This window comes from Lepidothrix coronata, unplaced genomic scaffold (genome assembly GCF_001604755.1).
Source record: "Lepidothrix coronata isolate B3197 unplaced genomic scaffold, Lepidothrix_coronata-1.0 Scaffold379, whole genome shotgun sequence".
NCBI lineage: Eukaryota > Metazoa > Chordata > Aves > Passeriformes > Pipridae > Lepidothrix > Lepidothrix coronata.
Window position 1 is genome coordinate 101,781 of NW_016690559.1, and position 26,313 is coordinate 128,093.

At 42.3% G+C, this 26,313-nt stretch overlaps 1 protein-coding gene across 2 annotated transcripts in view; it reads left to right on the forward strand.

The window, feature by feature from the left end:
• The first annotated feature begins 10,196 nt into the window (after positions 1-10,196).
• ADAMTS18 (ADAM metallopeptidase with thrombospondin type 1 motif 18) overlaps positions 10,197-26,313 on the forward strand; it is a 63,567-nt gene continuing 47,450 nt past the window's right edge. Inside the window, exons 1-3 of one of the 2 annotated variants that reach the window (XM_017839143.1) lie at positions 10,197-10,353; positions 10,514-10,592; positions 12,463-12,779. In XM_017839143.1, coding sequence (XP_017694632.1) covers positions 10,249-10,353; positions 10,514-10,592; positions 12,463-12,779 — 501 coding nt within the window. In that variant the 5' untranslated portion in view covers positions 10,197-10,248. Of the gene's footprint in view, positions 10,358-10,513; positions 10,593-12,462; positions 12,780-26,313 lie in introns of both variants that reach the window. The other variant, XM_017839144.1, reaches the window with a different exon arrangement.

The following is a 26,313-nucleotide window of genomic DNA, read 5'->3' on the forward strand; positions in this document are numbered from 1 at the left end:
TCCCTTAAGTATTTTAAGTATTTTATTCCTTTGTGGAGGAAATATCAAGTATACTTGCTCACATTTGGGTTTTAGGAGATTTTTTTTCTCTTTTCGGAATTTTGGAGTATGAGTAAGTCTGACTTGGCATTCCAGAGGAGTCCAATAGTCATGAAGCTCCATGGAGTTGCTTCTAGGCAGCCCATAAGGAAGAAGTTAAAATAATCTCACTGAAATATGAAAGACTGAGCTACAACAAAAGCACTGTGATAATTCAGGGGCTCACATCTACAAGCCACATTTGTAGTTAATAAACAACCAAGCTTTAATCACTGCAAGGAGGTTGCTCCCTTTACACCTATTAAAAAGTCTTTTGAAAGTTAAGAAGCACAGGTACTCAGTGACAACTCTGACATTATAAAAGTTATACCTTGTCATATTTATCAACAAGGTAAAGCCATAACACAAGCCTCCATTCTCCCCTTCCTTCCTCCTCCCAAAAACAACAGCCAAAAGCTTTAAGCTCTATCATTAGAGCAGGTTTGTCCTGGACCTAATAAGGCAAGTGTCTGCAGCTCCAGAATAAAGTGGGAAACTGAAGAAAGCTTTGAATTTCAAACATCTTTCAGTGAGGAATTAGTTTTAAAAGGCGTACAACAATAAGCCATGAAATAAGTCCAGACACCATAATTCAGGGATAGAACACGCTATGGAACTGGCAGGCAGCCAGCCCAGAGCCAGGTGCCTGGTTTGGATTAGATTCAAGTGGCCTTAGGCCACCTACGGAGCTTTCAGGTAGAATCTGGAAGCTGCTCACCTCAATATGCCCTACCTTACTTCTATTTCAGGTACTTGTGAAGGATTCCCAGATGGCTGGCACTCATCCAAACCCATCTGCTCTCGGCTCTCATTGTCTCTATACTGTCATGAGCCAGGTTGCAGGAAAAAAATGTATCTGGAAAACAGAGACTTAATAATTAACTGCCCGTTTTCCTCAGTTTGCAGTGAGAAAATGTGGCTTCATGAGAGCAGCATTTATGTCTTGCTGCTCTTGACACCCTTAGTGGGGGATTACAAATGAGCAGGACACAATGTACATATATAATCAAGGGGACACAAAAAGTAGATACTGAAAAAAATACATCTTGCAGCTTAGACTATTATAGGTCATAAAAATAAGAGTGCTTTGACAATCTAATTCATATTTTACCTGTCACATTCTTCTGTTTACTTTTAATTCTCTTTTATACTGGATCATGAAAATAGGCCAAGACAACTCAAATCCTGGACTTCAGTTGTAGAATTCTGGCTGTAAATAATTTCTGCCTGACCATGGCTGAGTCCTAGACATGAGCTGCTTTCCACAGTCCTCTGCAAGATCCTGTGCCTATCCCAGTTTCATTCCATGAGGGTGGCAGGCAGTGCTGGCTGGTCGGGCAGAGCTGGAGACAGTTTTTCCTGCTAGATGCAACTCAGTAAAATTATCCTGTGGGCATGGGTAAAAACTAATCAGGTTACCTTCAAATAGACTAACCAGTTTCAGTTTCTGGTTACGAAGCTTTAGCACAATGTTGTAGTGTCTGCTTTGCCAAGAAGGTTTAAATCTCATTTAAATTCAAGCTAAAAAAATCCTTCTCTCATTAAAAGTAAAATGATTGAAAAGGCCATGAAATCACTTTTATTAATGTTACACTCTTGAAGAGTTCATCCATGGAGCAAAACAACAGCACTTTCACAGTATTTGGTATTTCTTAAAGGGGAGGAAGGGAAGGATTTTGGTCATAAGGCACCTCCCAGCAAACATAAACCTAGAATTAGGCTCGTACATAAGGTTGAGGAAAGCTTCAACCTGCAGGTTTCCAATTTTTATGAATAGTCTACATTTTTCTTATTGTAATAGGACTAGAAATCACTTCTTCTGTAACTCTCCCAGCTACCTTTCATTCGTGGTTCACTGCAGCACTTGCCTTAATACTCAAGGTCAGAATTGACAACATAAAGACCTAACTCATCCTTTACTAAACTCAGCTGAAAAAGGGCTGTTCTTTTCAATATTATAGATGTACAGCCTAAAATGATTTAATTCCTTTTTCTTCTCAACATTCAGCTCTATTGAAAATAGACAAAAATCAAACACTTTCCACTTGGTACACACACAGAGTAAGATATTTTTAGATGTTGTCACAGCAACTGGTGCAACACTGAGTTTGTAAAACAACTGTTTGACTCCTCAACATGCTGAAATCACTTTGGAAATCAACACCACAGTCGGGGAATAGTTTCGTTTGCAAATTAGGAATGCAAAGAAAGCTGTGGTAAATTAAATACTGTAAGCTGAGCTCTTGGGATAGGGACCAATTTTCTGTTCAGCATGTGTTCAGCACCTAGCTCAAGGAGCCCTCTACAGCGACTGCTACTATATTCTCCATCTGTTATCATCATCTTTTGGCACGAAAAACAGTGGTAAAAATAACTCTATTTGCAGAAAAATAAACCATAGGTCACAAAGGCCATGTTTGCCTGGTAAAAGAGTATAAAGCAATTTAAAGGGAGTTAATACCCTTATACAAATCTCTGAAGTGATTGCTCACTGCCATTGTGGTGCAACATAGTCCTCAAGTAATGAGATTCTGGTCCTCAAAAGATACAACTTTCCAATGTCTAACACAAACCCCGCTCTCGTTATGGTACAAGAGTTTAGAGTCTTTCAGTGAACAGCAAACAGAATATCTATGCAGATCTTTCAGACAACACCTTCTTTGTGTAGTGTTGCATGGTGCTGCAAGCCCTTTCTTATAGAAGCAAATATGGAACAGCTCCATAATTCTGTGGGAGACCTTTTCCTGTTTGATTGCCAAGCTGTAGTTAAAATTCCCGCTGAGAGGTCCAGTTGGGGTAAGAAAGAGATGAAGGTGGTGGGTCTGAGCAGACACCTACAAAGAGAGGATGAACACACACTGAACCAGAAGTAAAGGCATCTAATTTTCTTAGGAAATGGGCTGATGCTTAATTGAAAATGGTAAAACAAAGTATTTATGGGTACACTGCAACTGTTCCATGCAAGGGACTGAAAAGGCTCCTGAACTCCTTTGCAATCTGTGTTCCCAGCAAGAAGGCTGAAGTAACAAAGGCTCATTGATGTAAGAAGGGAGGGAAGTTTTTAATAGAGGAATCCCAGGAGCCAGCCAAAGAAGCATTATCTTGTATTAAAAAAATCTGCAAATAATGAAATTCAGAGAAAAGAGAAGCCAATTTTCTTTGCCTGGCCCAAGAAATTAGTAGCAAATAAAAGAAGAAACACATGTAAAAAGGACTGGAGACTAAATCTTCCCAGCAACATTCTTCCTGGGGTGTGTTGTTCAAAAGCATACATGGATCCATGTTCAGAACTGCTCAGCAGGTTCAGTTCCTCTTGATCCCAACTAGAGCTGTGAATTCTTGGTACTTTGGAAAATTAAACCCCCAGACTACACTTGAAATTTTCATCCCAGAACTCAGACTCCCACTTTGAAACTAACTGGATACAAGCAGGAGAATTATCAGAGATCTTATCTTACACAGCAATGCAAACTGATGCTGGCACTTGTAGTCACATCAGCAGAAGTCAGCCTTCCAGTCCAGGAATAAAATGAAAAAGCAAGATAATATGTCAGGCTTGGGTGTGATGAAGCAACACTACCAAGAGTGGGTGAGAAAAGCACAACTTTTAGTCTCTGTTGGATGAAACAAATATATTTTGTTTACAGACAAGAAAAGAAGGACCAATAAGAAATAAATGAGGAACCATTTCATCCCAATGCCATTTGTTTTAGGGGTGGAGCAACTTCATACATTCCTATCATGGAAGACAGAGGTTGAAACTTCCATATGGATTTTGTTTCTTGGCCTGGTTTATCCTTTTCTGGGGTGCAGATGCTGGCTGACTGTAACAGAGACTGAGCTTTCCTTCCTGCATGTGATGCCAAAGTACGTCTGAAACCAATACTAGTGTCTTAGAAGTAATTTGCAGGGGTTTTAACTGTGTCTTTGTGACTCTGTAGGCTGCCCAGCCTTCTGGGTAGAGTGCAAATCAGTATTTATTAAAAGCATTTTCAAAGTGGATCTTTGAACCTGCTGGACTGCACAGTTTCTCCCGTGCCATTTTTGATCCACTGTATAAATACAAATTTTGGCACGTGCACAACATTATAAACTGCATAATTGTTTTTATTAGAGTTCTGTGAGTTTGGAGGTACCTGTGCTTTAATTACACTTGGCAAGTTTCCAGGAAAACTCTTCTAAAATGTAGTGCTTGCAAAGCCTTCGTCGGGCCACCCACAATGACAGCTTTTATTTTTCCTCTATTAGTGATGGACATTTTCATTTAATTTTGGTCTGGGTGTGTGTACTGAGCTGCAGCTTCCCCCTGCTCACTCTCCAGCCCCAGAGTGCGTCGGGACACCGTGGCAGCAACTTGTGACGTTTGGACCCGAGCCAAGCAAGCGCTGTTTGCAAAGTTTTTTAGGTTGTCTGTCTTGCTTCCTCGGTCTCCCCTCCCCCTGTTAAAAATCGCTGGTGACACTAGAAATGCAAGTCAGTTAATCTCTTCTAAAACCTCAGCACCAGCCTACAGCAGGCAGGGCAGGAGAAATGCAGAACATTGCTCGGGAGGTTTCCCTGTAAGAACCCAGCACGGAGGTGGGTTTAGTTCCGCTCCCGAGCCCAAATCTCTTGTGTCGCAGGACAGAGCAGGGACAATGGTAACAAGTCAGCAGGATAGCTGGAACTTCATACTCCATGCCAGAAAGAGGGATGTCCAGCTAGCACAAATAAATGTGTAGAACTAATCAAATTAGGATGGACATGCTGTGCAATACAGAGAAATGCATGTAAGCAGAAAATTGTGTTTAATATTTGTAATCAAAAGCATTTATTTGGGACTATAACAGCCCAGTGCTACGTGCAAATTGGGTGAGGAAAAAATGTAAACATTTTTTCTTTGATTTCGTGGAGTTAGGGTGCAGCAGGAATGCTGGATCCTTTTCCAGGGGCTGTGATTAAAAAGCTATGTGAAATGAATTTAGGGGCTTATTGACAGAAAATGTCACTGTAAATGGTGGTGAAAACCTATTCCACAGAGATTACTCTTTGTTGCGTGGAGTTTGCCAGAATTTATAAGATGCAAAGTGAAAACTGTGGGGTTAGAAACAAGCTGAGGATATAGCTTCTGTCCTAACACCACATCTGAAGGCTTCTGCAGAAAGCAGAATTTAGTAGAGAAACTGGTGAGGAATTTTATTCTGTGAATTTTATTCTGTGAACTTTCAGGCCCTTAAGGATCAGGAATTGATGGAGGAACCATGCTATGTCAACCAGTACATGTTCCCCATAAACAGAATAACCAGTGACATGGTATAGCCCATGCCACGTGTCACTGAAAAATGCAATTAGCCATCATGCAAAAGCAACTCTATTACAGTAGCTCATACTGTAAATGGAACACTGGCTAGAAATGCAGAAACACGCTTTTGGGAACACGCTAGACTAGGATTTTCCATGCCTCAGAATATTGTAGTCAGCTTCGGATTTCACGGAATAAACAAAGGAGTCCTCACAGTTTCTATTTATGAGAGTAGCCTTTTAAAATTTGGGAAGAGGGTTAAGAATATGGTGTAGGAGTGGATTTGCTGTCAGCTGCCATTATAAGACTGTCTAGTACTTTATAAACCTGCTCTGTGGAAGTTAGAGCAAGTGCTAATGGTGCTGCAGCTGTGGGGAAGCTGAGCAGTGTCCTAGGATGTGCCATGTTCCAGCTGCCCCCTGTCCCCTACCTGAGGGGTCCCTGGGGCAGGAAGCTGGGCACCAACTCCCTCTGTTTATAATCTCTGTTTTGCACAAAGGATCCTTCTGGCAGGGAGGATACAAAAGAATACCTTCTCAGGTTCTGTAACCCAGCCAGAGAGAGGAGCTGTGATCATTCATGCCAACTGACAGGATGTGGCCTCTTCCTAAACTTTATGGTATTGATTGCATGGCTTTAGATAATGTACAGAGAGCCATGAGAGTGTGATTTAATACCAGGTGACTATATCCCTGCAACTGCACTAAATCTATACAAACCCTTCCTCAAGGTCTTTTTTAAGTTGCTCATGTTTTGTTCAACCAGCAGCCTTGTCCTGCTATGAGTGTGTAACAGTTGCTGAACTCTTTGGACAAATTATATAAATCCACAAAATACCTTGAGATTACTGAATGAAAAATGTAATGGGAATGAAAAGCCTCCTTAGCAGTTGTGGTGTATATGGAGCATAACCAAGTTTGGAGCATAATTTCACTTTGGAGCCTCTTCAACCCTGTGACAAAGATGAACTTGATGGGTTTTAAAGACTACCAGCTCATTCTAAAGAGGGTCATTTGTAAAGGGGTTTCTGTGAAGACTGCTCTGCTGAAAGAGTTCCACCCAGCATGTGGTTAATCACCACTCACTATAAATGAAGGCAAAGGGCTTCTGTGCCTCTCAGGAGTGAAACATCTTCATGAGGATAAACACAAAGAGAGCATAAGGACTGAGCTGGAAGAATCCTATGGAGTGCTTATGTGTGTCCTGAGAAACACAACAAATACGTTATTTGGTAAGAAATAGTCACAGAAATGCTCATGTGGGAACAGACAGTTCAGAAACTGAATGCTGCTTTAGCAAAAAAAGTTCTGCTCTGATTTTACTATGTGTGTTCACTGAATATTGATTAAAACAAGCCCTCCCTGCACCATTTCCCATTGGAAGTACTCTGCCTTCAGTCATCCAGTCAGATGTGATTTAAATATGATATAAATTATACAAATTCATTATTAATACAAATAAATATGGAAAAATAATCTAGATTGATGGGGAAGAGGTGATGGCTCTCAGACAACAGACTTCTGTGAATCCCTCAGTTATCTCAGTGGTCACAAATGTCTCACATGAGAAGGAGTTTGCTCTAACAAAGATGGCAAAACAAACATGATGGCATTTTAATTCAGGGCTTGTTTCTTCTGCATGCTTGTCATTCATGTTACCAATAATCATAGACTCATAGAACCACAGAGTGGTTTGAGTGGGAAGGGACCTCAAAGCTCATCTCATCTCATCTCATTCCACCCCCTGGCACCTTCCACTATCCCAGGTTGCTCCAAGCCCCTTCCAACCCAGCCTTGAACACTTCCAGGGATGGGGCAGCCACAACCATGTGAGTTCTGTGTGCAGCTAGACTCTATCACAATGGCCATGACAGCATAATTCTCGGGGGGAAAAAAGTCTACAGAAATGTATGAGAAAAGAGAGATTCTAAATTAGAAAGAATAGAATGATTAAAAATAATAATCCATTTTCTCTGATAAACTCACAAGTGGAAACAAGAACATCCAATATCTTTGCACCTAGACATCAAGACAATGGACACTTTGCATGCAGGTGTGATCTGTCTAGAGTGGGGGTGTGAGATGTCCCGGTGAAACTCGGGCTATGCTCTTGTGAGCCTTGGTGTGGTGAAGCAGTAACTCACTGCTGGAGCAGAGCAGCAACCCCTTCCTTTTCCTTGCAGCTATGAGGGAAACCCTGATTTCCTGAGAATCTCTTCACACTGGAGATCCCTCCCCAGGGGTATTGCTACCTGTAGGGCAATGCTGCTCAAGGCTGATGAGCTTCTACTGGGTCTCCACAATTCCTTAGATTCCCCAGTAATGGAAGAGTCTCTCATGTAAGTGAAACACAAATGTTACAGGTGGATACAAACTAGTAGGGGAAAATAAAGATCTACTGAGAACCTGACAAAACTGATCAGCATAAAAAAGTGGTGGGAGCATCCAGCCTGACAGCTTAGGGAGAATAGAGCCCAGTGAGACCGTGGCATGGTAATGACTGTCTCTGAGGGAATATACACTTGCTGGTCATCTGGGGTGGGACTTGCTAGGGAGTGGGGGGAGGAAAACCCCCCTCTGGCTGCATTGTTTACTCCACTGCTGACTGTGGAGCTTTAGTTCTCTGATGTTTTGCATGGTAAGTGTGTTTGCACATGGAACAAGCTGCCTGCAGGATTCTCTGATGTTTATGGCCATCACGGCTGGGACCTTGATTGACTCGGGGAGCAAAGTATGATGTTGTCTGAGCATGTTAACTGATCAGTGTTGCTGCCTACAGGCCAAGGAAGGTTGGGGTCCCCTGCCTAATGCCAACTCAAATTCAGACACATGTCATTTATAGTCATGCAAAGCAGTGTCACATTTTTTTCTTCTTCTTTGATCAGACCCAGAAACTATAAATCCCCAGGGTGAAATCTTAACTCTACAGAAATCCAGAGCAAACCCCCTTTCAGTGGTGCAAGGTTTATGGCAAAAGTTGTGTTTTTATTTCTTAAACAATTCTTGTAATTGCTAGAGAATTGCATTTATTTCTCTCCCCTCACAGCAAATTAAATGTCAGCGTTCACAGTCAGGTAGTCTACTGCAAAGAGTCAGGTCTGTCTGTTCAGGGTGTTGAGGGCCGATAATAAAATTACAGCTCAATAATTTTCTATTTTTCTCCTCTTATCTGCCATGCACAGCATGTTTTATGTGTTCTGCTCCACTGGGACCATTGTAAACCCGTGGCCAGCTATTTCACTTGAATACACTCAGTGGGAGATGGCAGGTGCATTTTTACAAAAGAATCTTGAAACTTTATCATAATATATTCAGCGAGGTGATAATGTAAAACCTACTGGGAAATAGAGAGAGGTGAAGGAGAAATTCCACACCTGGGAACTTAATGTTTAAAGACAGGAAATGCTTTAGAAGGGAAAATATCTCGGATCAGTCTAATCCACTGCCCCAGACTAGTTACCATGAGACACTCAGTGGAGGAGGCAAGTAAAGGAGATAACCTCCCTCTCACCTCAGCTTCCATTGTACTGTCCAGCTCCTGTGCCAACTGGAGCAAAAAGATTGACACATTTACCATTTATTTTCACGATGTGACCCTAGGACAAGGGAGATTTTGAGTGAGATTGGACTGAGACACATAGTAGACCACTCTCTGGCACAAAAGGGAGATCATGAGGTGAGGGACACTTCTCCAAGTGCAGCCAAAATCATCAGAACCAAGTTCTGTGTTGATTTCCAGCCTGGACCAGTCACATTCACTTCAATAGCTGTTTGCTTTCAGATCATTTAGGTCTTTGATTCTTTACTGAAGTTTTCTGTAGAAGGGAATGCGTAATAGCACAACTAGATAGGGTGGGACCAGATCTTGATGCTGTGTTGACTCAGTGTGAGAGCTACTGCGTGCAAGTCAGCTCCTTGATGGACATCAGTGCTCAGTATCCAGTACCTGCTCATGCCTCTCACAGCTGTGTTTGTCTCCCAAGCACGTAACCTTCATGTGAATCGTTTCTTTGTTGGCCCATGAAGCGACTTTTAAAAATAACAGAAAATAACAGCACAAGTTATCTTCAAGGGAGTGGGGGAAGCTGCATGGCTGGTCCAGCACCCTCGCAAATCTCTGGTCCTTGCAAAGAGGCGACTGAGAGGAGACCTCATCAATGTCTACATTGAAGGAGGGGTGCCAAGAAGATGGAGCCAGGCTGTTCCTGGTGGTGCCCAGCAATGGATCAAGAGGAATGGGCAGAAACTGATGTCCAGGAAGTTCCACCTCAACATGAGGAAGAACAACTTTCCTGTGCAGTGACAGAACACTGGAACAGAGATCGGAGCGGGTGTGGAGCCTCCTTCACTGGAGATACTCAAGAACCACCTGGATGCGATCCTGTGCCATGTGCTCTGGCACGATCCTGGTCGGACCAGACGACGCACTGTGGTCCCTTCCAACCTGACCCATCCTGTGATTCAGCGATTCACCCCTCGGACCGCGCCCCCCGCACATCCGCACAGGTGCGCCAGCCCGGCCCTTCCCCGCGTCCCGCGGCCGATCCCCCCGCCCCATTCCCGGTCCCAGGTGCCTCCCCCGGCCCGGCCCCGCTCCTCCCCATTGGTCCCGCCCGCCCGTTCCGCGTCGCCCCCCGGGCGGCGGCCGCTGCACTCGCGGTGCCGGAGGCAGCGCTGCCCCGCGGCGGCGGCGGGTTAAAGCCCAGCCGAGAGCGCTGGGCCGGCTCAAAGCGCTGGGCCGGCCGGGGCGCGCTCACCTGGGCGCCGCTCCACGGGCTCCGCCGGCCGCCCGAGCGGCTGCGGGGCAGCGCCCAGGTGACCATGCGGGGCGGCCGGGCTCGCCCGCACGCTTTCGGGGGCAGGTAGCACACGCCAGGTGCGCGGCGGAACATGGACTGTCTCCTGCTGGCCGTCTGGACTTTACCTGTCGCGATCCTCGGCGGCGGCAGCTCCATGCAATTCCAGACTCTCCCGTGGCTTGGAAGCACTGTAAAGGCAGGTCGAGAGCACTTTTCTTTTGCAGTCGCCTAGTGTGCTTTACCGTACCAGGTTACTGCAGTCCCTGGTGCCTTGTCTTTCTGCCTTCCCTTGTGGAGGAAATCTCGCCCAATACTCCTTTTCTCTCTCTCTTTTTTTATTTTTTTTTCTCTTGCAGACCCTTCAGCTGTGCTGCCTCTGTTGCATGTCTCATGCAGCAACTTTAACCAGTGACAGCATCAGTGAATTGACTCATGGTTTGTATAGCTCTTTCTGTGTCTGTCTATGTGAACATTTGCATGGATGCTTTTTTTTTTTTTTTTTCGGTGGAGTGAGCATTTAAAGGGAAGAAGCCGCAGTGTTTGGGGAGCATAAAGTGCAGGCAGGCTGGCTGCTGTGGGATAGCGAACCATGGGCAGGGATTAACTTGTTAAGCCCCGTGTGTTAAAGCTGAAAGGAACTACGTGTAACAGCAAAGCAAATGAATGGGATAGTAAATACATCCACATTTCCATGTGTGATTAGAAAGATGAATGTGTGTGTAGCCGCAACAGCAGAACCTCATGTGTCTGTTGTGGAAGCAGTGAGACAAAAGTAATGAAAATATTTGGGTGGGAGAGCGGAAGGAGCCGTGCAATGCAGGCTGAGTGAAAACAAACCTGGAGAGAAAGGACTCCTGTGAGCAGGAGCTCAGGAGCTGTTTGTTCCCAGGTCGCAGGGACTAACATGTAGATGCTGATGACTTTGGGATGTTTGAAGTGCAGTATATGCTTTTTACTGGGTGTGAGTGGAAACAAAGTACAATAGAGAACCACACCAGGGTGCAGAAAGGAAAACCCTCTTGCACCCTGTTCTCTGCTCACTGGGGATTCCCTCTCTCTAGCAGCTGCTCACATTTTTTGGCCACCAGCCTTCTTAGCGTCCTCAACTTCTGCTGTTGATTAACACCACTAGAGGAAAGTGAAAGCTCTTGATGTATTGTTTCCACTGTCTAAGGGAAAACAACCTATCAGTGGTTATGTTCTCAGCTTAATGTGTGTCCAATAAAGTCTATTCAGGCAAAGAGATTGATAGTTTTTGCAACATCTGTTACAACACAAGAAGAAAGGGGTTTTCCTCTTTTTTACATGGTGTTATTTCAATTTACTAAGAGAAATTAATTGTTTTGTTAAATGCATGGACATCTAAGTATCCATAGAGAAATACAGCCCAAAAATTAAAATGGGGTTGGAAAGCAGTTTATTCAGCATAATTACTTGTGTAACCAGGACTAGGTGCAAAGATCCTAGTTCAGGAAACAGATAAAATTCAGACCCTGGTTCTGGGACACAAGTAATGCCTGCTAGGTCAACACCAATGGTAATGTACTTCAGGCTTAAGACACACACAGCCAGGTGAATCATGGCCTCTATTTTTTCCCCTTTCCTAAGTGGTTTTGAGTAGATCTCAGCATTCTCAAAAATAGTTTTGTAATTTTTCACGTTTTATTCAAAACAATACATTTCTTTGACATGCAATTAGCGGTGGTTGACTAAAGGTTATTAGGTAGGATGTAATCTCTTTCTGCTGAAGGTCAGTTACAATTTGAAACCCAGTCTAATCAAGTCACTACAAAGAGATGAGGTCTCACTCAGTTAAGGCATTAATAAATTAATCCTTTAATCCATTTGAACAAGTGGTATAGTTCTGCAAAGTCTCAGTCATGGTTATCCCTACAGTGATACAATATTTGCTGCATTCTTAGGGAAGGAAAAAGGCTCTCAAACCAGAACGGCCTTCACATTTGACAGCAATTAATACAGGGGGAGGGGAAAGTCTACAGATCTGCTGGTGATGACAAATGTCTTCAGAGGAGCAGTTGTGGGAATGTTCACAGCTATGCTAGTTAGTCTGTGCCTCTCAGTGGGGCACAAAAGAAACAAACACAGTCTGAGAGCCTGTGAGACTTAACAGGGGTGAATTTATGCAGGCAAGGCTGCACACACAGAGCCTGCAGAGCTTTCAGGCCAGTCCCTGAGTGAGGGAAGGCTTCATCCCAGAGTGAATGCGTGGTGCTCCCCGGGTCAGAGTGGTGCTTACCTGGTTTGTGGGATACAAAAGCTGATGGCTAACTTTTTATCCTTACAGATTATGTGTTTGTGACACCTGTCAGAGTGGATTCCAGCGGATCGTACATTTCACATGATGTTTTGCACAGTACTAGGAGAAAGAGATCAACTCAGAGTTCAAAGAGTTCCTTGCACTACAAATTTTCAGCATTTGGACAGGAACTTCACTTAGAACTTAAACCTTCGACCATTTTAAGCAACAGTTTTATTGTCCAGGTACTCGGGAAAGATGGAGTGTCAAATTCTCAGGAACATGACATTGAGCAGTGTTTCTACCAGGGATTTATAAGGAATGATAGCACCTCTTCGGTAGCAATATCTACATGTGTAGGCTTGGTAAGTGTCTATTTAAAACAAATCAGCACTAAAAGTATTTTCGTATGTGGAATAGTAGCTGAAGGAATGTAATTCCTATAATATTCAGGGTACCGTACACCATTTGCTGATTTTCCTAGCACCACTAGTTGCTACTGCATTTAACAGAAGAGATTTAGTTAAAGCCAGTGAACTGCATCACACCCTTTGTATTTGTTGATGACAGTCTTTCAGGGAAAACATCACACCCTTTGTATTTGTTGATGACAGTCTTTCAGGGGAAAAAACAAACAGAAGACTGGCTGGTAGTCCTAGTAATTATCCCATAACAATTTGTTATGGCTTGTGATAGTTTATACATTTCTGCTCGCTCTGAAGTATAAGCTCTTCCTGCCTTTGTGAACTGCTATGAATAAAGGAAAAAAAACCAACAACTATCCAGAAGCTTGTGAAAAAATATTATTTTACCTAGTTTTGTCAACTGCTTTAAGGATGGGTGAATTTCCGAGCTCAGCAGGAGTCATGAACCAGTTTCCCTTTGTTTCCTTTGATAATTCAAGCCTTATTTGGGTTTACAAGTCTTGATGAGTTGATCTCTTATGAACGTGTTAAATATTATCGTTGCATATTTTCCATTTATGGCTGTCATCAAAGTTCATGAAAAATTGTCACTCACAAGTGTTTTTTTCAAAGTGTGTTTGACAGTGCTCATTGCCTGCAGAGAAGTCTGTACTGATGCAATTTAGAAGAATCATCTACAGAATTAATAGTTATGGATGTTTTTTAGGCTTAAACCCTTGCACTTGCAAAGCAGTCTGCTGTGGAGGCAGAGTAAGGCAGTGTCATTTTAGCACTGCTATATGAAGTCATCTGTGTGCTTTGTGCTTGACTAAGGTCCAGAGGATATGTTGGGTCACCCTCTAGAAATCTGTTTTGCAAAGGTACTTGTCTCTAAGGGCTATTGAACTGTGTGATGGGACCGAAGAAGGAGCACTTGAGACAGCCAGTGTTTCCTTTGAAACTGGAATCAGTGACTTGAGAAGCCTGTTCATTAGGAAGGGCTGTTGATAACTGGTTGAAGTGGTCTGGGTTATATTTTGAATGCTCTACTCTTTTTTCTTTTTTTTTTTTTTTCCTCAGCAACTTAGAGGAATTAGTATCTTACAATTCACTTGAACAGTTGCAAGTGGGAGTTTGGAGCAGGTGCCCGGAACTGGAATGAAGCTTTCTTTGGCTTTTAAAGTTGTTAGTGCTGAACTGTTAATATTGGATGTGCTTAGTTGTTTCTCTGGAAGCCTCGTGTTCACAATTGCTACTTTTTACCAGATTTACTCAGAAAATACCCTGTTTTCACTTATTTCAGCGTTTTGCCTTTTCCTCTAAGGGAAATGCTCTACCTACACGCCACAGGTACAGTTTAGGTGATCCCCCCTGTTTGGTCACGTTTTGGTTTTTAACATGCTTTCTGAGCTAAGTGAAGTTGGGCTTGTCAAGTCTTGTCTGGAGAAGGAAGGTTCAAGCCTGCCTCAGGTCACAGAGGAACAGAATGTGGTGATCTTAACTGAGACTGAAATGGATCTTTTACCACTGTCTCGACACAGAGGTTGTTATGACTGGTGAGCTTCACTTAGGAAAGATCCAGAAACTGATCAAAAGAGAATAAATATTGTGGCATGAACGAATTTATTCTGGCAATACCTAGATTATCAGCAATTAGAATCTCTCTTTAATTAGTTCCAAGGTTCAATAGATTTCACCTTAAATTGTTATTTTTAAACTGGTAAATGAAGTAAACCTTTACTTACAGTAATCTCCTGTAGAGTAGGTATCCCAAAGTATAATTGTTCCTTTATCTATCTGTTAATTTCAGTGCACCTAATGAATCTCAGGCAAATTATCAACAGGATTGTGTCTTTCAGTTTACAGGGCTGCCCTCTTAAAAATGTGTCGTCAGCTGTCTGTAATGACAACCACGTCACTTCTCACTGTGATCCAAATTCAGTAATCATATGTTAAGTCTGGACGCTGTGCTCTGATCAAGAGAACCTTGTGAATAGCTTCTATATCCTTTTTGCACCAACTACTTTTGTCACTTGGTTGCCCTTCTTTCCTATTTGCTTTGTTCACTGCAATTAAACCGAAAGTGGTGTTTCTTCTATATGGTTGGTAGCACTAATCTTTCCATTGTTCCTTTCATTAGCAATAGCTTCTCTACAATAAAGCTGCAGTGACCCATTCTTTCAAGCCTGGAACACCACAATGTGATTTGGAAGCAATTGCATTTCAATAGACTACAGGGACTCTTTGATCTAATTTTTTGGATGACCTAGAGTATTCAGTCATTCAGCTGTCTGTTATCTGCTATTGCCTGCAGAGGAGACTTTGGAGAGAGTCTATATGAAATGGTTTGTTAGGCAGGATGACCTTAACTTAACACTGGAAAGGAGCAAGAATTTGTTGCCTTGGTATAGATCTGTTAAGAGTTGTGTGTATCTTATGATTTAATGGCTTAGTTGACAGGAAGGCCCTACATTTTTATGCTGATTTGTTGATTTGAGACCAAATGTTTCCATCAGTCAACACAATTTTCTTGATGTGTCAGAAGGCAGAACTGGATCTATGCTCTTCATGCTCTGATACAGTAAGTTGGCATTTCAGGGGATGTGCGCAAGTTTACTATAGTAGTTCCTCTTTTCATGATCAAAATGTTTAGGTGCTTTGCTTTTCAAATGGAAATTTGCTTTTTTTTCTGTTTTCTGCCCTCTCGTGCTTCAGTCAGCATCCTTTGCTTGCTGGGGCATCTGTTACGCAGCAAGAAAGCTGTGTTTTTCCTTGTTTTTTAAATGAAAACTGTGTTCTGGGCTGTCTGTGGAGAACATCATACATTCCTTCCACAGCGCTGTGATAATGTTTTTCATATATTTTGTTAATACATTCTCACTCTCAAACGTCTTTTTTTTTTTAACTATTACACCTTCGGGTCAATGAGTTTGTTTATGTTAGTAAATACACAACTGGTTTCTCTCTTTGACATCATCTTAATGTGGCCTGAATAGAAATGCAAAATGTTCAACTTCTTTCTCCACTGATATTCATTATTGCTTTTAATAAACCTCTTCTGTTATCCCTGCATGACTTCTTGGAGTTTCCTTCAGTCCCTTGTCCTCTCCCAGTTGCTACATCCAGGCTACTGGTTTCTCTTGTTGCTTCATTCCCTTTTTACATCTCCAATTCAAACTGTTTGTTTTTTCCAAATTCAATCTTTTTTTTTTTTTCTCCAAACCCCTGATTTGAGCTAATTCTTCCTTATTCTAATAATTTTTTTATTACTATTATTATTTTGTAATTCATTATTACTTATAATTGCCTTTAGCTAGCTAACTGGGAGGCAGACTGTGTCAAATCCACAGAATGCAGTGTTTTTTCTGTTTTCCTGAAGGAGATGATGCTGGCCACTGTTAGAATATGGAACTGATTTTTTAGGACCTACTCAGTGTGGTTGTGTCTGTGTTCCTACCTCGTTCCTCTTGCCCATTCTCATCCACATGTGCTATTTAATCTGCAATAAAACCAATATCTACTAGCTGCTATAGGTTCAGCATCTCTAACTCTGCTTCCACGATGACATCTAAAAGCCTCACTGCTGCCTTCCTAGTCTGTGTATCCCTGTGTTGTCTCTCTTTATTTGCCAGTTTTTGTCTCCTTACTTTATGTTTCTGTATACAGAATCTCCTGTATACAGTGAGTTGTCTGCAGTCACACAGTAAATCAAGGCAGAGTACAAGAGAACCTCAGAGGTGTCCAGCTGTATTCTAGGGACACTCTCAAAAGTAATTTGTGGCTCTGCATTTAGGAGCAGGAGTCACGTTTCCCTTGTGAACAAGAACTCTCTTGCAAAGTCAAACAAGTTTTACTGTAGTCCAATGCACAACACAGGGATTGGTGACCTAATGAGTGAGTAGTTTGTTATACAGCATTTGTGGGGGCACTGCTGGTGCAGGAGACAGGTGAGGGTGTAGAGCAAGAACTACACATGTGCCCAGAGGAGCAAACCACTCGTACAACATAAAGGACTTGCCTGCCATCGAGTCCCAGAGGAGATCTGTGTGTGTTTTGGGTCAGAGAAAACAAGTACTGCTGAGTGGAACAGTTCAGGTCCTTTAAAACTATAGAATACACAGTTTTATTGTTCAGGCCAAATTTAGCCCTAAGCAAACCCCTTAGAATGGAGGCTTGAGAGACTGCACCTGCTTGTACCAGATGTGAATGTGGGCCATTCTCTCCCATTTATTTATGTACCTTAATTAGAAGAAGTAGTGGTGCCCTCCTCTGGTTTTGGTAGGATGTGATTGAATCTGTCATTGTAAGGGGCCTCTTTCTCTTGTCTCAAGTTCTGTTATGTTTATTAGTGTCTAGTCAAGGGAAGAGAAAGAGGAGGGAAGGATGAATCATGTTACACTCGCTGAGCTGTCAGAGGAGTCTAAGACTGGAGAAAGGGTTAGACGTAGCACTGAGAGATATACAGGAGATGTATTAATTCAGTGGAGATTGTGTGTGCTTGTCTGAGGGCAGGACTTTGCTCCAAGAATCAAAGAAGCCACAAAATTAAAGCTGCTTAATGCAGTCTGGCCACCTGAGAGGCAGGCAGGGCAACTCATGTACCCAGTCTTTGTAGTCATTTAATTGCACCCTGTATTAGCATCATGTAAGTTCGTGTAACAACAGCCTCCTATTCCTAGAGCTCACACTTTAAGTCCAATTAAATATGTTGAGACAAATACCAAGGTTCTTATGCAGCCAAACTCCCATCAAACTCAGTGAGCCAGACTGCTGGTGAAGGTACAAAATAATTGCTGTTTGTAGTGAGGTTCCTTTAGGAATCTACAGCTGTAAAAATATGACAAAATTTGGCCCAGTGGGACCTTGAAGAGAAACTAAGTACAGAGCTGGTGACTTTTCTTAGTCTTAAAACTGGTTTTAGTCCACCCAGAAGCCAGTACACAAATCCTGTGTTTTCTGCCATTATGCCAGCATGACATGAGCAGCATCTGGCATGAGTTCTTTGACTTTCTTTATATTCACACACCATTGCATCTCCATCATTTATAAAACACAAACTGTGTTTTACAGGATCATAATTTTGTCCATTGTTTTGATGAACATTTTTCTGTTATTATTCCATTAGTCCATAATATGGTAAATATGAAAATGAGAAAAATCTCTACAGGAAAATGAGGTGACGATGGGGAAAAGTAATATTCTTGAGGATATTTTAATTTATACTAGGCAAATACAAGACACTGTTTCTGGTCTCAACATTGAACTGACTGTGATGAATTGTGAGATTAGGTTATTGATTGCCCTTCTCCATATCTGTCTTATAAGCTTTCTGTTTAACTCTGCCTTTAGCTCTGTGAGACAAAGACAGTGTTATCCCAGGCATTTTGACACTACTGATTCCTGATAGGTAAGAAATGTAATTAAAGAGGGTTAATGATGAGAAATAACCTGCTTCTGCTTGACAGATAAAGTAATAGAGGCTGCATTTCTTCCTGGTTTTATATTTAAAAACCTGCAACATACATAGAGGAAGCACTGTGTCCCTGAGAGCACTTTAACTCCATCAGACTGAACACAGTGGGCTGTGGATGCACAGCAGCTCTCAAGTACCCACAGGAGCTGGTCCTCTGTCACTTGTGCCTGCCCTGGTTTTGCTCCAGCAGAGCATGGAAATGTTTTGTCAGTGTATTTCCAACCAGACTCGAGGCTGTTGTGAGCACTGTTGCTTGCACCTTTAGAGTGGTTCCAGGAACAGGGAGCCATCCATTTGTACAGAGGTAGACAGTTCATCCTGGCCCTTCTTGTTAAGCTGCAGTCTCACCATCACTTCCAAAGGCAAGATTCTCTCTGTACTTGTAACATCAGCGTTTTTCTTGCTGTAGCAAAGTCTTTCCACAAAACTTAGTTCCCACACTTTCCCTAGTCCGTTAGAGAGAAGCTTACAGACAGATGCCCTCATGAGGGTCAGAAGAGGATGACCTGTCTGCACAGACTTGACCTCTTCATAACAGGATGTCTTTGATGTCATGAGGATTTTTATTTTCATTTGGACCACTATTTTCATTTGGACCATACCATCCCCACTGCCGAGAGGCAGAGTATTCTCTTCTGCACAGCTGTGAACTGCTGTGCTGAGAAATATCAGAAATATTTCTCCTTTTAGAGGCAGATTCAAATAACTAATAGCAGCTTATAGTCACTAACAATTAACCTAAACGAGGTTTTATTTCTGTCTTTCCCCTCTCCTTCCTTCACTTCAGAAGTGTTTGAGGAAGGTACCAGGTTTGCAGACCTGGTGTGTAAAGGCTTTTGTTTACCCAAAACACAGTGACAGTCTGTGAAACTGTAGTTCAATTCCAACTCAAGCTGCCCACTCCTGGAGCTCTGTACCTGACACAGGGCAGTGGAGTGGGGAGCACAGGAGTGCCTTGGTTGTGCCCTGATCCTGACACACAGTCCACTTAATTTGAGCAAAAAGTGATATCAAAACTGGTCTTAAACATTGTTTTTTTCCAGGCTTATTTCCTCCTTACCCTCTCTGCAGAACCAGTGCCCTGATTATGGTGACAGCTTTGTGACTTGCACACTTGCACTCAGTTGGAGACTTGACTTTGATTCACTGTGGACTGGTCTGGATGGTCACTGGGAGTTTACCAGCTCTTATAAGTCCCTCAGATCTTTGGGCACCTATGATTTTTGTTTGTCACTGCATTGTGTTTAAGTCCACAAGGTATTTAAGATAATTTTTTCTGACTTGCAACTTTTTAGGGATGGGTTTGTGTGTCTGATGTACAGCATGTCCTCTACTCATTGAAAGTAGATGGATCACTGGGATTGCTGCCCAGTACTGCAAACAGGAGAGAAGGTTGGAGGTCTAAAGACTGTTTTCAGTGCCTGTGGTTTGGAAATTTGCAGCCCACGGATGAGGGCAAGATAAAAGCTGGGGCCATGCTAAGCAAAGGCATCCAGAGCAGTGATGCCCATAACACATCAGTCAATTCTTCAAGACCATTTCAGAGCTATTTGCATTTGATTTCATTCTCTCCTGAGTATGGGCAATGGTGTTGACTTACAGCTCTCTAGGGATTTTCTAGAAGGTACCTGCTTTCTCTTTTTGGAAGTTGCAGTGTCCAGTGGTAACCTGACAACAGCCCCACTAATGTCAGCAGCCTTTAGTCATCCAGAGTGTTTCCTCTGAGTGGACTGCTGACCACATACAGGAGCTGTTAGCTCTGTGTGCCTCACTTTGTTATGGTCTTCTCTCAGTGAGCTGGCAGGAGAGGGGTTAAATTTAGTTGTCTCTGCAGTGGGAGCTGGCAGTGGACCTACAGTGAGTTTTAGCAGCTGAAACTCAGACTGCAATATATTTTTTTTTTCTATTTTGTGTTAGGAAGGCTCTGACTAGCCCTTAAACGGTATCTGAATTGAACTTTAATGGATAATTCCATTACAAACAAGGTTTTCCTCTGTCTTTTTGATCATGTCACTGGGAGCAGAAATGTTGGTTCTTTCTTGCCTTTTCTCATCCCATTTTAATCCCAATTCTGTTGCTGCAGGTCTACCATAAATTACAGTATGCTAAAGGAATTTCCTATTGATTTGCTCTGACAGTGATTTGACCAGCTATGTGAATAGCTGATGGAAGCAGAACTTATCTTTGGTTCAGACAGTGGAGCATTGACTAAAGCTCTGAGGTAAACATTTACAGAAGAAACCTGAAATCATAATGCCTTGCAGCTCAGCACAATTTACAAACATGTATTAATTAAGCTTCAGTGCTGGCTTTACTCTGTGTTAGATGAGAACAACATCCTGGCTCATAATAGGTTGACATCAGTAACCTTTTATTGTTTATCGTGCTCGGAAGTCACCAAGAATGAGGGTGAAGAAATGTCAAATAATCAGGTCAGATGCAAGGGAATGAGTCTTGATGGTTGAAGCTCGGTACCGTGGGAACCATTATTGTCCAGAGCAGTTTCTGGAACATGCAAGGTAATTTCTTTCTTTACAACGTTAGTTCATAAGCTGGGGAAATCTGCAAACAAGTTGTACTGCGAGATGAAAATCCCTTTCCTGAATCTTGTGTGTGGCTGCCCAGCAAGTTCCTGCCAAAAAATAGTATAAGACTAAAGGTCTGATGACAAAGATCATAGGTCTTGAAATTAGTCTTACTGGAATAAGAAGGCCCTGCACAAACCTGCTTCATAGAAGAGGAAGCTGAGGCAATAAAGTGATATTTGCTTGCACAGACAATGGGGTGTTGCCTTTTCACTCCCCTGGGCATTAGCATTTCAGGCTGCCCCTCTCTGTACACAGCACACTCGGGGCTTTATTCTTTGAGGACTGGGTTCTTGCTGTTCACAGTGGGATCACTTGAATGCTTGTGCCTGCCTGCCTAATATATGTTAATTGAAGGACTTTTGTATCTCAACATCTTTATTAATATTAATGGAATGAGATTTTTAATGGACCTATACAAAATATGCTTGACCTAGCTTGAGCCCTCACTTTTGTTTTTATACTCTGCAGCACAGTGTGGCTTCCAACTAATTTAAGAATGTAATATTATATTCTGTGGCAGAACACACAAACTAATGAAACATGGATTACTCTTCAGACCTGCAGTTTCCTTGCCATGAGATAGAAAATTTATATAACACCAGAATAGAATTAGTTCTTTTTAAATCATGAAATTAAAAACAGATTTGCTGTGTGCAAATTATTGCACTTCAGTGAAAAGAGCAAGCATTTAAGAATAATTCTTTTTTGACCAGGCCTGTCTTATGCCACACTCTCATTCTTTTTTTAGGAAGAAGTCATCAAAACAGTGTCTTAAAATTAGGCGAGAGTAAACCTAAAGAAATCATTCAAGTTAATACTGCTAGTAAAGTATAAGCTGGTCATGGTAAGGGATAGGTATAAATAGCAGGTATAAGGCAGCATCAGAGAAGAAGGTTTAAACTTCTGTAAAAATATGGCTACTCAGTGTCATTTCTTGTTAACACTTGACAGAAAGTTATATTACTTATTTTGTTAGATGAAAGTATAAATTAACTATAAAAATATCAGTCTTGGGGTAGGGCTGAGGTAGTTTTTTTTGTTTGTTTGTTTTTGTTGTTGGTTTTTTTTTTTCAGTCTACTGTGGATAATTATGGCATAGACAAGAAAAATGCTTGTGTCACTTTGGCACTTTTTTGTTACTTTTTCTGGTAAAGAATAATTCCTTGTAGTCCGCTCTTCCATTGTTTGCAATAAATGTCTCTGAAATCACTGGAGAGACCAGCCTACCACAGCAGGACCTCCAGCCTCCAGGTTTTTTCTCTATTTGCTGGTTCTCTTCATACCACAAGCCATGCTCAAGGCCATGTGGATATTTTTTTGCAGTCCAGACATTATGTACTAATAGTCAGCTTGTTATCCTGCCTCTGGCAGCAAAAGCTTGAGAAGAAAAAGCTTGGGACAGAAAAAGGGTAATTTCCAGGCTGAGACACAAGGGAGCTGCTGACATCTGCTGATTCCTGCACTCCAGTATTGCCCACTCTCATTGACAGGTATTTGCTGGTTTATGGGCTTCATCTTCTTGTGGTGAGTAATATGTGTTATGCTGACTGCTTTGGATCTGAACCTGGCCTAGGGAGAGGTCTCTTTTCTTATTCCCTACATCATCTTGGCCCTTGAGTCAATAGGCACACCACTTCTTTGGGAAACATCACTGTAGTTGCTATTCGGTTTAGAAAGACATTGGAAAATGGGAAGCACCACTGGCTCATCACAAAAGTGAAGCGTGTTTCTCCTGGCAGACCCCAAAATGCATGTTGTACATAATCCAAGGGGGTGCTGTATAATCAGATTTCACTGAATCAGAAGTTAAATGGAGGAAAACAGGATGTTGAAGGGCAAAGAAACCCATTTGCAGGCTGTGACCCTGTGCTGTTCTCATGGACTGCTCAGAGTTGTGACAGCCAGCAGTGAAATGAGGCAGGAGCTCAGGCAGTTTCCCAGAGAATCAGCTGCTGCTGCTACTGCTAGAAAATGCACTCAAGTGCTTGGCATGTAGTGCCTGCAGTTGCCAGATACGTTTCAGTGTATTAGTGCCAAGTGTTTTCATTCCACTCTGTTGCCAGAGTATTCTGACAATGAGGGAGTAAAGGAAGCATGATGGCCACCAAAAAATTTGAAGCCAACAGTAAACGTTAAGTGGTTGTTTGGCCTAACCCAAATCAAACCCTGATAAAGGCACATCTGGTATTGAGAGAAACAGACAATGGTAGCTTTTGAGGCTTATTGCCCTTGTAAGACAGCAGAGGGACTTCCCAGTTCGATCTGCAAAAATGTGCAAGGAGATGATCAGTGTCATCCTGGCACACCTGTAGGGGACAAGACCCCGTTCATCTTCTGCCCATCCGGCAAGAGCTGAGTAACTGCAGAGAGGAGAACACTGTGACAGGAATGGTTAATTGATTCCTGTGTTTACCAGAGAGAGTGGGTGGTCATTTTAGCTGCCTGAGGCACAGACAGTCCTGCAGGTCCAGCTTAATGAGGACCATCCGTGGTCCCAAGGACAGGGTGGGAGCCAGGGCAGCACAGGGTACAGTCAGTGCCACGTGTCAGGGAACATCAGGTTCGTGAGGTGGTGACAAAGGCTTGTGTTCTCCATCAGCCTGTGGGACAGACAAAATACCAATGAAAGGACAGTTTGGACCAGAAGCCAAACATAGAGGCTGGTACATCACCACAGATAGATGAAGCTGGGAGCAAAAACATGCCAGACCGTGGTCTTGGCCTCTGAATATTGCCCTGGTTCTGTTTACAGGTTCTCAGCTTTTGGGTTACAGTGCCCTTAGAAGTTTATTTTAGTTGTAATTTCCCAAGCATTTCTTGAAAACTAGCTTTCTGGTGCAGAGCAGCACCACAACACTACATTACTTGCAAATAGCTTGAGGGCTGAGGGAATTGTGTATTTTTTTGTTGTGGCTGTTCACATGATTTATTTAGTCATTTGAAAGACTACAGTTTGGGAAAGTCAGGAACACACTCTGATGTGAGAAACAAAACAGAAGGAAATGTTATTCATCCAGAATGAAGGTCTGTCTTCTGCAAACTGAAGCATTTGGTCATTCTGCCTCCACAGCCCTACTCCTGTGTTAGGATTAACAGAAGATGTGGAGGATTTCCCATGGGGCTGTGTTTCCTGCCCACCATCAGCCTGCCCTGGATGGTGCCCATATGCTCCAAAATATCTCCCTGGACATGCCACATGCCCTTAACAACAGCTTAGCTTTTGGACCTGGCTTCTTGTGTTTGAACTGCCAATAAAAAGGAAGAGGAATTTATATATTCATACATACTTTTCTATACCAATGCACTGAATTAGTGTCAATTCTTTAATCTTTATCTTACAAAGGATGGTGCAATTTGGCATCCATTGTTAGTGAAATACTGATCTATTCGTACGTCCATAAAGTTGCACAAGGCAGTGCTCTTTATGGCTGTTCTCTCTTCTGCTGTTCAATAACTGTATTATCTCCTAGCAAAATAGTAATTATCATTTAAGTCAACACCTTCTTGCTTCTTCCAGGAAGGGACTTAAATTTTAAAGAGAAAGTAGCTGTGATTTGTCTTTGATTTTTGTAGTAAGTGGATGGATGTTGGGTTATTGCAAAAAAAATGGTAATGTAGTGGTTGTATATCAGTCTTGCATGACTTCCTTTATCATTTGTTAAAATATGTTAAAGGACTAAGTCACTGTAAATCTCTAAATTATTTTTATAAAATTTATTTGCTATTGAAAACAAGGTTAAATTTATTTCAGATTAGTGACATTTCTGAGAATTAGTGATGGTATAAATAATCTGACAATCTAGGAAAGTTCAGTGTCCTATTCAAGTCCCCTTGGGGGGTTCAGTGAAGCCACAGAGAGGGGTGGAATCAGATGTGGAATCTTGGGCTGAAACTATTCCGACAGGATGGGGAGTGTAGCTTAAACCCTCTGTTATCTTGCCAGCCTTGTGTGTGCTGTCTCTCCCCAGCAAGAGGCCTGATTGATTCATAGCAACTGATGGGCAGTTTAAAATTACAAAGCTTTCAGTTTCCTTGTTCCTAACAGATAAAGAGGGTGGGCATTTCCTGATTATATGGTATACACTCAAAATATTTAAGTTCCCCATGGTGCTATTTGTGCCTAATTTACTTCCAGAGCACATTAACACCGCTGGTTTTCTGCAGTGGGAGGAGTGTGTGGTGTAACATGCTGTGAAGAGAGGAAATGTTTCACAAGAGCTCCTTCTGGCTTTTCCTCTGTTTGCGTTACCACCTGGAAAGAAGAAAAGGTGGAGTGACTGACTGATGATCCAGATGGATTGCAGGAACACTCATGTATTTAGTCACAACGTGTGAAGTGGGGCAGATTCGCACTGAGAAGTGCCAGGATTGTGCTTTAACTCCTGGAAGCTTCTGTAGGAAAACATGTAGTCACAAAGGGTGCTTGACTACCATCATGCCAATAGTCTTTTGGCAGGCAGTGCTCCTTTAGAGGCCACTGAGCAGCCAATTGTTTTGGGGAAAAGTCAAGGATACGGTCATAGGTGGGACAGGGGCTTGAGGACAGGCTCTAGCAGAGGAGTTAGAATATCAGAATGCTAAATCAGAGGCTGTGCAGAGACTGGGAATTTGAAGGACCACATTTGCCACTTTTCACATTCATTTTTCTAGTTCTAGCCTATGAAAGTAGGCAAATTGTCTCTTGTTTATGGATGTTGGTGGGCTTTGATGCACTAATTATTTGACACGTGCAGCACTTCTCAGCAGACCAGGTGTGTCCTGATTTCTAGGCAAGGGCTCAAGATCCAAGAGCACTTCTCTCACTGCTGGCTGTGTCCTGTGGTGTCAGGATGGAGCAGGGAGAACACCCAGGCCCTGGGACTATGATCTACATTTGAAGCTGAAGTGTCTGTGACTCTCACACACTTCCCTGATGTCCCAGAGCCTTGGTGACCCTGACAGCACATTCCTCCCCTTGGAGCTTTTTTTCTTAACCTATGCTTAACCTGACCTTTGCTTAACCTACTGTTCAGTAGATTCATTGCAGAAACAAGGTCAGGCTGCTTAGGAAATTTTGCCTCTTAAATCTTCTGCTGATATATATTTATTATTTTACCATCCTTTTATAACTTTGCAACATGCTGAGCTGTCAACAAAATACCTCCCTTGTCTTCACTGCATCTTTATTTCAGTAGAAGGACTATGGTGTTTAACATAGTGCAACATCTGTGCAATAGATATCTGGACATCTTAGACTAATTTAATATCAAGAATATCTCATGGAAAAAGAAGTTACTTTCAGGCACAACCTTCCCTTTGTCACTTTAGTTTTCCTATTTTCTGAAATCTCAGAGAACATCACAGGGTTACTTAGAGCTTTGAAGCTCCACAGACTATATTTTGAGAGCCTGATATGTAAGGTAGTGTGCTAAAAACACTATTGTACAAATGCTTT